General features: G+C 42.4%; 1 protein-coding gene across 1 annotated transcript in view; it reads right to left on the bottom strand.

Annotated features, from left to right (window-relative positions):
• Window positions 1-11,699, bottom strand: part of WWC2 (WW and C2 domain containing 2) — a 186,987-nt gene that overhangs the window by 52,878 nt on the left and 122,410 nt on the right. Inside the window, 2 exon segments of the mRNA XM_003359464.5 lie at window positions 2,946-3,075; window positions 8,437-8,516. Coding sequence (XP_003359512.3) covers window positions 2,946-3,075; window positions 8,437-8,516 — 210 coding nt within the window.

Here is an 11,699-nt window from a genome sequence, read left to right as displayed (position 1 = left end):
GCTGCTTTGGTGCCTCAAATAAACAAGGATGTTCCCACCCCCCTAAAAAAAGTGTGTAAGATCATCTTAAACAGGTTATCCTTCCCAAGACAGCCTGGGAATTTTTCACCCCATAAGTAACGCATCTTTATATTTAATGTTTCTTATTTCTAAAATTTTGTTAAAATGAAGTCTATGTTAATAAGAACTACTCACTTTATGTAGTAGAAATTACGGAAGCTTGCAATACCTATAATGCAATCTCATTTTAGATGTGGCAGGAAAACTTCCCACTTAGAAGACTTCTACAATTATGCCATTTTACATCTGGGCAGGACCCAAGAGATTATTTCGTTCACATTAATGTTAGAGATTAGGAAACGGAAGCCCACAAGTCACATCAGTACCCATGGTGATGTTGGATTGGGAAAGTGCATAATCACAATCGAATGTGACTGGTGTTGGCACCCAGGTTTAATAGAGTGAGTTTACTTTAGAGGGAGGATGTGGGCAGGTGAAAGTATTAAAAAGGAAAAGTCTAAATTGCTACCAACAACCCCCCAAGAACGCTTGGGGGGTTGTTTTTACACTAATAAAAACGCTAGAAGCTCTTTACTATCAACTTTCAGGAGAGCCAGGATTTAATCCTGATATCTAAATTCTCATAAGAAATTAGAAATATCAGAGATCTGATATTTGCTTTTCACTTAACCTTTCCTATTTTCTTTCAAAGGGTATTTATACAAAATATATATGCGAGAGGATTATCAAATATTACAGAAAAAAAAAAAGAAAACTTTGAGGGACTCTGAACAAATCTTTTCTATTTTTTCATGGGAACAGTGCAAAGATATGTATTCTTCAAACCTGCAATGACAATGCACTCAATCGAGTAGGTTATGATTAGCATGTTTTTAAATGAAACAGAAGAGACTAGAAAATAAAATCAAAGTATATTACTAACATTAAGAAGGCATATTTCTGTAAAATTTTTGTGTGCCTATGTATCTGTAGGTAAAGGCATTTGTGTTGCTGAGTTCTGATGTAAAATATATTTCTTACCTTGGGTTATGGCCAAAGAGGTTTGAAAGTCACAGAAGATGTCTAATGTACCTTTCAGCCCTACTGTTGATTTCTGTATCTACTAATTATTTTATATATTTAGCATTAAAAAGGAATCTAATTTTGAAATTTAACCTGACCTGTGTATAAACCCAAAGTTTACAGGAAGAATCAAAGATGACCTAAAATTGCTAAATTATGAGGTTCCAACATAAATTTTTTCAAGTTCCATTAACTTTTTCAAAGGACATATTATGTGTACTTAGGAATTACTAATTTAGACAGCAGGATCACTGTAATAATTAAAAACACATCCAAGTAAAGTTTAGTATATGTTACATATATGTTAGAACCACATATTCTGGAGCAATACTTCCTGGGTCTGAACTCAGGTCCTGCAACTTTAAGTAACTTAACCTTCTCTTTACTGTGATTGTCTGTGCTGTCAATCAGTTGAGGATAACAGTGACTATCTTTAGGGCTACTGTGAGAACTAAATGAAGAATTTCCCTGGAAGGCAGGCAGAAGATTGCCTGGCACAAAGTCAAGTACTCTAAGTATTTGCTATGATTACTGTGTCTTTTCTATTTATTTTCTTCTTGAAAGTTATTTCAAAATTCCCCAAATGTGGAGTTCCCTTGTGGCACAGTAGCTTAAGGATCTGGCGTTGTTACTGAAGTGGCTTGGGTCGCTGCTGTGGCGAGGGTTCAGTTCCTGTCAGGAATGTTCACATGTTGTGCAGATGGCCAAAAAAATCCCCCCAATGCAAAATTACATGCGTTCAAGAATATCCACATATATTCAACTAGCATTTTGAAAATGACATGAGGAAACTGAATATGGTATTTAAATGCAGAGGTTCTACAAGAATGCAAACCGTGGGCTTTAACATTTTTCGGAAGGCACAGACTAAATCCTCATTCAGCTAGGTAAAGAACTCCAAATACCTGAAATATTTTTTTGGCCTCACCCACAGCATGTGTAAGTTTGAACCCACGACTGAACCCATGCCACAGCAACGACCCAAGCCACTGCGGTGACAATGCTGGATCCTTACCATGCCTGAGCCACAAGGGAACTCCTGAAATGTTACAAAGAATTCTCAGTGCTTGTGATAATTATGGGATGGTGGGGAGGTAAGAGGAATTAGATACTTCTTAAAAAAAAAAAAAAAAAACTTGACTGTTTCTGCTAAAAATAGATATTCATAATGCAGAATACTGAATGGTTCCCTGAATGGTTGTTTTCTCTATACATAAGGCTGGCTCGCTGGAGCCTGGAGCCATAAGGTGAAAATAGGTGTACAGGTGTAACAAGGAGATCTTCTGCCATCAGCATTTCTCCTAGGGTGACTATACAGACACCCCCAGCCTGGTGGGCATCCCCCATCCCACCCCCAGTTAGCGCCCTGGAATCTCCTGGGGTGGGGAAAAGATGTTCTAAGCTCCTCTTATCCCCTCCCCCACTCTCCAAGGCACAGCATCTACTTAATGATGACAGGCGACATACCCTTTATGCATCCTGGGATTACTGGTTTAGATAACCCTGCTTATCAGGGCTCCACATGAAGCTTTCAGTGGGCTGCAGGTTGCACCAAGATGCTAATCTCCTTACATGGGCTCCAAGATCCAGCAGCCCCAGTCTCAAAGGTCATCCAAAGCCTGCCTTCAAATAAGCATATCAGAACCTTGGCACCAATCTGTTTTCCTCCAAGGAGACCTGCGGCCTGAGTGCCTATAACAATCTCCTAGGGGACCAAGTTCCACATGAATGGGGTTGGGTAAGGTGGCAGTTGGGTTGATAAAGGGCCATCCAGACTCTGATGGAGAACTTTTGCCCCAAGACAAGTTTTGAGGGGCTCCAGAAGGTAGCAGTTTGACTTAACAAAATGTTCGATCACATACCTGCATCAGATCCTGTTTTTCTTTTTCTCCTGAGCTAATAGCCTTTCTGATGGATTTCAGCTCAGTTAGAATGGCTTTGGCTTCACTAAGTTCATAGCCACTCTGGCCTCCAGACATTTTTTTATCAATTCTGTTAAAGGGGAAAAAAAGGTAAAACAAATCAAGCAATAACAGAGCACAAGTTAAAGAGACAGTAGGACATGGGTTTGGGGTTGCCTTAGATTATTTTTCTATTTAGGTCATGCACACCAGTGTCAAGCTGATGGTTTCTCGTTCTCCCTCTTCTGATCACTTTGAGCTGAGACTCTCTCACCCTCACACATCCCCAGTCCACTGGAATCACCTTCAGGCTCAGGCCTTTTGTCTTCAATCTGTTTGGGTGACCCTACTGCTGGCTGAACTCAAACCTCATCACAGGCTGATCCTGACCTGCAACTTGAGAAAGAAGGCTCGGGACATGGGGAGCACAGGAACCTGAGGATTCGTCACTGTCCCCGAATTTTACATGCCACCATGTCTGTGCAGAGCACCTACTTATTTCTTCTGCAATATATGAAAAGTATTATATTTTTATGACAGTGACGAGTCAAGATAAAATTGCCTGCCTTGCTGAGTGAGTGCAAATCTAGGAATGAGGCAGAGAGCAGATGTGGCCATTTGTCCTCTGAGGTTGAGTAAAGAGTGTGTCAATGAGCTGGTTATTGCCTCTGCAGATCTGCTTACCAAGCGTCCTTACAGTCCACATGGTCGCCCTATGCCAGAGGATTTCATGTAACCTAATTCTTTGTGTTTGAAGGGCCCAATGAAATAACCTAATCTTTCTGGAAAAAAAAAAAAAAAAAGGCTTAACAGTTTCTTCCCAATCACTCTCCTGGTTCTCCCCACCACCTATGCTGCCTGGGACATGTTATGAAAGAACTTGGGCTTCACTTGAGGAACACATGGCCACGCCTGTGCCCCATCAGCCAACAACGCTATTACACACGTTCTCGGACAGAGCCTTGCATTAGTCACAGACTCTCCAGAGCAACGGCACCTATTAAATCACAGAAAAGTGGCTCTGAGCTAATTCGGTTTATAACATTTAATAATTTCTATTTATTTCAGTGTGAAGGGTATGGTCTGGGGAAAAAAAAAAAAAAAAACCTAACACAATATTATCTCATTCACTCTTCCAAACTCTATTCCAACAAGGGCAATTTGTAGAAAACTTATTTTCCCAAGTACTATTTTAGAAAATATTTTATGGTGCTAAACAAGAAGTTAGAGTCTAAAGGACCTAAGAAAATAAAATAAATTTCATCATCAGGTCATTCTATAATAAAGTACACCCAATGAAGTCATGGAATTACACACACACACACACACACACACACACACACACACACAGTATTTGTGATTGGAAGGGACCCTAGAGAAGATCATCTAGTCACATTTCTTCCGAGTGAAGAAGCTGAGACCAGAAAGTTTATGAAAATTTAGCCCATAGCTTGCATAAACACTTAGCTAAGTAATACAACCATCCTCAAAATGAAAGACTCAGGCTTGGGGTTCCTAAGACTACTGCATTTAGAATATTTGATAGGAACCCTGGAAGTACTTTGAATATTGGTTAATTACATTTATTTCGGGAGGGCTTTATCAATGCAATTGTTGGCTCCCTTAAGTACCGTAACTACCAAATTAGTTGAGGCGAAAGTCTTGTTTTATTAAGAAAGAAGAGTCTGTGAGAATTCACAATAGTGTTAGTAATAAAGGCATATCAAACTGTCCAAGTGACTTTCTAAAGTCCAAATAATTTCTCCCTATTTGCAGAAGACCTGCAGGATTTAGTGGTAAAACAAATCTTTAATTCAGAAATCATCTTTGACATTTGAAAATAAAAGCAGGTGGAACTGTTTTTTCAGAAGTAAACTTTAACATTTAAAAATAATTCAAAAGAAAATCATGGACTTGGAGAACAGACTTGTGGTTGCCAAGGGGGAGGTAGTGAGATGGATTGGGAGCTTGGGGTTAACAGATGCAAACTATTGCCTTTGGAATGGATTAGCAAAGAGATCCTGCTGTGTAGCACCGGCAACTATGTATGGTCACTGATGATGAAGCATGATAATGGGAGAAAAAAGAATGTATAGATTTATGTGTAACTGGGTCACCACACTGTACAGTAGAAAAAAAATTGTTTTGGGGAAATAACAATTAAAAAAATTTCAAGATTGCTAATTCAAATTTCAGACAGTTTTAAAAATAGATGAGAATTTCTCTGACAGCCACTGCTCAGCTGAATGTTAAATATGACAAGAACCACATCCACTCAGCATTCACCAATGGAACCCCTTTTGGTCTTTCTTTCCCTTTTTCCTGCCTCATTTGAACCCCTCTACTTTATTTATTTTTTGGCTGCTCCCTCAGCTTGTGAAAATTTCCAGGACAGGGGTCAAACCCATGCCATAGCAGTGACCTGAACCATGGCAGTGACATTGATGGATCCTTAACCCACTGAGCCACCAGGGAACTCTCTACTTTAAACGTTGTTTTTCCCCTTTACCTCCATGTTCCCCCCCACCTTTTTTTTTTAACTTTTTAGGGCCACACCTGCATCATATGGAAATTCCCAGTCTAGGGGTTGAATCAGAGCAGTAGCTGCCAGCCATGGCCACAGCCACAGCAACGCCAGATTCAAGCAGTGTCTGCAACCTACACCACAGTTCACAGCAATGCGGGATCATTAACACAGAGTGAGGCCAGGGATCAAACCCGAGTCTTCATGGATACTAGTCGGGTTTGTTACTGCTGAGCCACTATGGGAACTCCATGTTTTTCTTTTCCCTCCACTTTTCATCTCTCCCCTTTTCTCTCTTTTGACCCTAACTGACTACAAAATAAAGTATTAACATCAGCTGCTGATTTTTAAAACAAAGTATGTACTGTGCTTTTTACTCTTAATTGAGAAATAACCATTTTATATTCTTCCCTAAAAAGCTAAAAAAATTTTTTTTGGTTTGTGTATACCCTAATTAATTTTTCCCCTAAAATCTCACCCTCTGCATGCCTTCCCTAGAAAATGTGTACCCGCTGGGCCAAACTTTTAAAGATACTGTAAGTACCCTTAGCTTGCTGAGTGTTTCATCACTTTCCATTTTCCAGCTTTGAATGAACACTGGAGGTGGCAAAGCTGAAATACACTTCTCTTCCTAGTATCCAACTACACATAAGCTACACTACCACTCAGGCCGAAGTCGAATTTGGGACCACAGTCTGATATGAGTAATGAAAAGAATAAAACCACCTTCGTTCATCTGGCATAAACTATGGCACCAGGTAAAATGAAAGCCAGGATTTAAATTACTTAGTAATACCAGATGCCACAAAATGATTCCATTTTATTGTGAATAGTGAAAACTTGCAAAAGTCTGTAGTGGGATTCTGTTTAAATCTTTTCCTGAAATATACTTTCTGTCCTAGCTCCACGTAAAAGTCCCCTTAGAGTATGGGGAATTCGGTTTCTTGAAAAGTATGGTCTCTGGGTTTAATTGATTATTATTCAATCTTCTAGTAGTATGGTGGTTTACATTTGAATGAAAACAGCTTTATTTTGTCTACAGTTAAGGTCACAAGAGAGTTCTCTGATGTTAGATATCATATCTTTCTGCTCTTGGTTCAATGGATTAGAATCACTGCAAGAGAAAGCCTGAATTTCTGCAACAAATGTCCATTGTTTTCTTGTGGAATGTTATTGACAGATTCTTAAACATGCCTTAGATTCCTATAAAAATTGCTTGCAAGCAAACTGCTTTGAAACAATACGGCATTGTTACATCAATATAACAAAAACAGCAAGTTTGGCTAACCTTTAATCCCGGGTGGTGACATGAGTTATAATTTCATGTGCCTTAAAAATATGTAACGTGTGGCTAAACGTGTGGCACTCTTCAAAGTTGATTTCCCCTCCCCGCTCCCGCCTCAAAGCCCTCCTTTATGTTGATATACAACTTACTAGATAACACATTTGGGTATTTCTAGGTCTGCTCAGTTTTTAGGGCAGCCTTGCAACCAAATGAGAGTCTTTGAACAGAGCCGTACCAGAGAACCACTTAGAGATCTCATAAAATATTACATGGGGTGGAGACCAGAAACAGGGTTTTTTGTTTTTTGTTTTTTAATTTTATGGCTGCATCCATGGCATATGGGCCAGGGACTAAATCCAAGCTGCAGCTGTGACTTACGCCCACTGCACTGGGTCGTGGATCAAACCTGTGCCTCAGAAGCGACCTGAGCTGCTGTAGTTGGATTCTGAACCTACTGCACCACAGCAGGAAATCCCAGAAACAGGGACTTTTAAAGAGCTCCTCAGATATTCCAATAGGCAGTCAGGTTTGAGACCACCAGGATGGGTGCATCTGAAGGAATATCACGGTCATGATCATGAGGTGAGTGTCAGAAACAAACACTGAGACAGTAAACCCAGTGTCTGAAAAGAACATCACATGGCTGGTGGTCAAGAGGAGTGAATAGGGCTCCCAAAATTTAACTCGTAATCCAAACGGTATAGAACAATCAGCTTACGTGGTCCGGCCTGCGAGCATGTAGGGTGTTTAACGGGGAAACACCCTAATGCCTTGGACTGCTGCTTAGGGAGTGGGGAAGAACAGGAACCCACCTGACCTGGAGCCCATGGGGACCCCTGTGAATAAGGCCCCCTTGCTACAGGTGGCACCCAGCCGGGTGGCATGAGGAGGGAGGGAAGGGGGAAGCAGCTGGCTGCCTTTCAAAGGATGAGGCCTTGGCCCTCCCTGGTCATGTGGCTGCTTCCCTTGGATGGGGGACCCCGGGTGGTGCTTTGGGAGCTGGGACGTCTTGGGGCCTGTTGGGATCCAGTTACGCTGGGCCTCCTCAGCAGGAAGAAGGTGATTTCAGGGCTGGGAACTGGGCAGGGATTTCCTCCTGGAGGATTTCTAGCCTCTGTCATCTACGTTCTCATGCCCGGCTCAGCCTAGAGCTGGGTTCCAGCAGACTGCCGCACAGAGACGGAAAGTGCAGAAGGAAGACGGGAGGGGAGGCGCTCACTCAGCTCCTCTGCAGACACCCCCTGCTGTGCTCGCTGTCATCAGCTGCCACCAGGTGAGCCTAGGGCAGACACACGTGGCCAGGCCTCTGAGCTCAGAGGGCTCAGGGGTGCAGGCTCACTGCAGCAACAGAGAGCAGGCCGGAGAGGGCCCGGAGGACAAAGCCAAGTTTTTCACTTTGGTTTCCTTGGATGCCCAATGATTAGTAAAAACTTTAGACCTTTTCAAAGGATATAGATTTTCCCAAGTTTTGTGTATGTGTTGTTGGTTGATTGCTATTCTGTTTTTTGGTACTCAGCTCTGTGCTTTGTACTTTATTTCTCTTTGAGAAATCTCTTAAGTCATCTGTGCTTCTATTTTCTTTGTATCAGTTTGAGGGCTTTGGATTATTATTCAGGAGTCAATTTTCATATTTTTATACTCACTGTTTCAAGGTTGCAAAGCCTTGTTCTTTATAGAGCAATTCTTGCTTCATCTGTGAGAGCTCTCGCTTCAGCTTTTTAACCTTTTGTGAGAAATCAATGTAAATATGAATGTTTGTAAATAATTAGCAACACCGCTTTAAAAGGTAATCCACTAGTAAACTATTAAACACATAAACAAACACAGCCTTGAGTTTAACATTCACTCGACTAGTTTCTCCTGGACATAAATTCTATGGAAGGTAGATTTAGTTTAAATGATCGTTAATGTGCATTATTTCTCATATTTACCTTCATCATCGTAACATTATTATGAGTTGGACATCATGATGGTCTCTGCGATAAACAGCCAGTATGGGGAGAGGCAGGACATTCAGCCAGGGTCTGTCTGACTCTGTCCTCACCTTTCCCTATACTTCAGGTCCCCTGGCCACCGTTCTGCTCCCTCAGCTGTACCAGCTGTACCAGCCTCAGGGCGTCTGCACGCGCCGTGCCCCCTGCTAGGAGGCTTCTCCCTCAAATAGCTGACTCCGAGTCACCCAGCCTTGGCTCCATGTTACCTTTTCAAACAGCATTTCTCTGGCCATCCCACCCGGAACCATCCCTCCGTTTTGTTTAGTTCACAGTACTTTCCAAGAGCTGAAACTATCTGTGTACTTGTTTCCTGTCTGTCCCCCATGGGAAAATGGGAAGCATCGCACCAGCTGGATCTCAAGCTTCTAGAATGGTACCAGGTGAACAGCAGGGGATCGATAAATATTTGTTGTCAAAACTGATAAAAGTTTTTTTTTTTTTCCTGTTCTCTTTGGTAGTAACAATACTAAAATTTGGCAGGTCAGAGAAATGGCACAAGCCCTGTTTAGTTACAAAGGAAAGGTCTTCTCATGGGTGTCAGAATCTTATTTCCACATATTAAGTTACAGCCTTAAGTTTTCAGCACATTCTGTTTTAGAGTATTTCAATGTATTTTGAACTTTTATTTCCTATTTATTCTACCCATGCCATAAATATTTACTGATTCTCCACAATGTGTCAGATCCTGGGTTCTGAAGGGTGAATAAAACAGACCTGATCTTTGCCCTTATAGGTCTTACAGAGTGACGAGGAGCCTGACACCGGGCAAATAATCGTCCAACCAAATAAATCTTACCGACTGCCATAGGTGCTATAAAGGAAAAGCACACGGTAGTTGAAGACATAAAGGGGGACAGGATTTAGTCTGAGGCTTTGGGTAAAGTCTGGGAGGAAATGAGAGATGAGTAGGCGTCACTGACAGAGGGGTCCCCACAAGGCTGAGCTTGTGAATAAACACTGAACAATGGGAGGGGAAAGTCAGCAGGTCTCTGGGATTTAAAGAAAGCTACCTACCACTGCTGGGTGACAGAGGTGTGCATGGCGGGGGGTGGGGATGGAAAAAGAAGGCTGATTACATAGAGCCTGAAGCCACATTGAGGATTTCTAAATCTGCTTCTAAGAACAATGAGAATCAAGGAGGGATTGTAAAGCATGAGCTGCATTATGATTTCAAAAGATCACTGTGATGATGCCACGGTGACTGGACCAGAGGGGCCCGAAGGGGCCAACCTGCCTGCACTGGGGCTGACAGGCAGGCAGTGCTATAGGAAAAATATATTTTAGAGGCAGAGTCAACGGACTTGGTGACGGTTCAGGGTGGGGGGTGAGGGGAAGGTGTGTCAAAGATCACTTCCAAAATCTTCGGTGCACGAAGGTACTTTCCTTGAGAGTGGGACCAGGTCTTGGGGGGAGAGAGGAAGGTTTTTGTTTTGTTTTAGGGCCACATTTGTGGCATATGAAATAGAGGTCAAATCAGAGCTGCAGCTGAGGCCTACACCACAGCCACAGCAACACCTATGCAGGTCTGAGCGGCATCTGCAGCCTATGCCACAGCTTGCAGCAACACTGGATCCTTAACCCACTGAGTGAGGCCAGGGGTAGAACCCTAATCCTCATGGACACTAGTCATGTTCTTAACCTGCTGAGCCACAATGGGAACTGCTAGGTGTTTTCTATAAGACATTTCTTTTTCTGATACCCATGACACTTGAAAGGCAACTGGGATATGTGGACTTGAAGTGTCTAGACTAGAGATATAAAATTAGGAGTCACTGACGTACAGATGCTATTTTAACTGCATGAGAACACATAAGATCACCTAGGGAGTGTGCACTGGGAAGGGAAGGGAGCTCAGGAAGACCTGGGCATCTCCATCACTCAGAGGGCAATGAGAGGAAGAGACAAAGTACATCATGAAGTGGAGGCAAGAGCAGTCGCAGGATGACAAGGGGAGTGGCAGGATGAAGAGAAGAGGGTCGAGAGGGAGCAAGGCTCTTCAAGGCATCAAACGGCAGGGACAAATGCTGTGTGATACTACGTTTGTCGACTAAAAGGCACAATATTTTGGATACAGGAGATATTCAATAACTCATCTGCTGAGTCTATCTGAAGGTTTAACAGTTTGTGCCCCAAGGAACATTAGGGAAAAGGAAACACAAATAATTGTGTTGCAAGACCCAATTCACAACTACAAAGAGAGGTACAAACAATGCTACTGGAGTCCAGGGGAGGGGATTACTTATGGACGGGGCATGGGGGCAGCCTCAGCAAGGAGGAGGAGACTCAGAGCTGAATTTTGAAGGTGTTTCATATTCACAAAGTACAGCCAGAAAGCTCACATAGTCCAGTAAAGATATCTCAGTTTTAGTGTCAGACTTTTATCATGTCGGGAGCCATGTAACTTCACTCCACTGGTAATTCTACTTCTGACAGTGCTCTCAAAAGCTTTTTACCAAAAAAGACTAACATTTTTATTTAAAAACGACATGAGAGTTTCCATTGTGGCTCAGCAGGTTAAGAACCCAACGTAATATCCAAGAGGATGCATGTTCGATCCCTGGCCTTGCTCAGTGGGTTAAGGATCCAGCGTCGCCCTGAGCTGCGTGTAGGTTGCAGACGTGGCTTAGGTTCCATGTTGCTGTGGCTGTGGTGTAGGCTGGCAGCTGCAACTCCAATTTGACCCCTAGCCTGGGAATGTCCATATACTGCAGGTGTGGCCCTTAAAAACAACCAACAACAACAACAACAGAAATCTGGAAATCTCAAATAGCTGGGCTGAAACCTGTCTTTACCTCTGAAAATACTGTTGATAAAACAATGGTGATATGGATCCCTCTTGGAACAACTGAGTTAAAACATTACACCTCTCTGACATAAAATGGCACGCTACTTAAAATCATTTTGACGTGAAG

Source organism: Sus scrofa, chromosome 15 (assembly GCF_000003025.6).
Source record: "Sus scrofa isolate TJ Tabasco breed Duroc chromosome 15, Sscrofa11.1, whole genome shotgun sequence".
Taxonomy (NCBI): Eukaryota; Metazoa; Chordata; class Mammalia; order Artiodactyla; family Suidae; genus Sus; species Sus scrofa.
The sequence above is the reverse complement of the archived record's forward strand: the minus strand, read 5'-3'. Positions and strand labels throughout refer to the sequence as shown.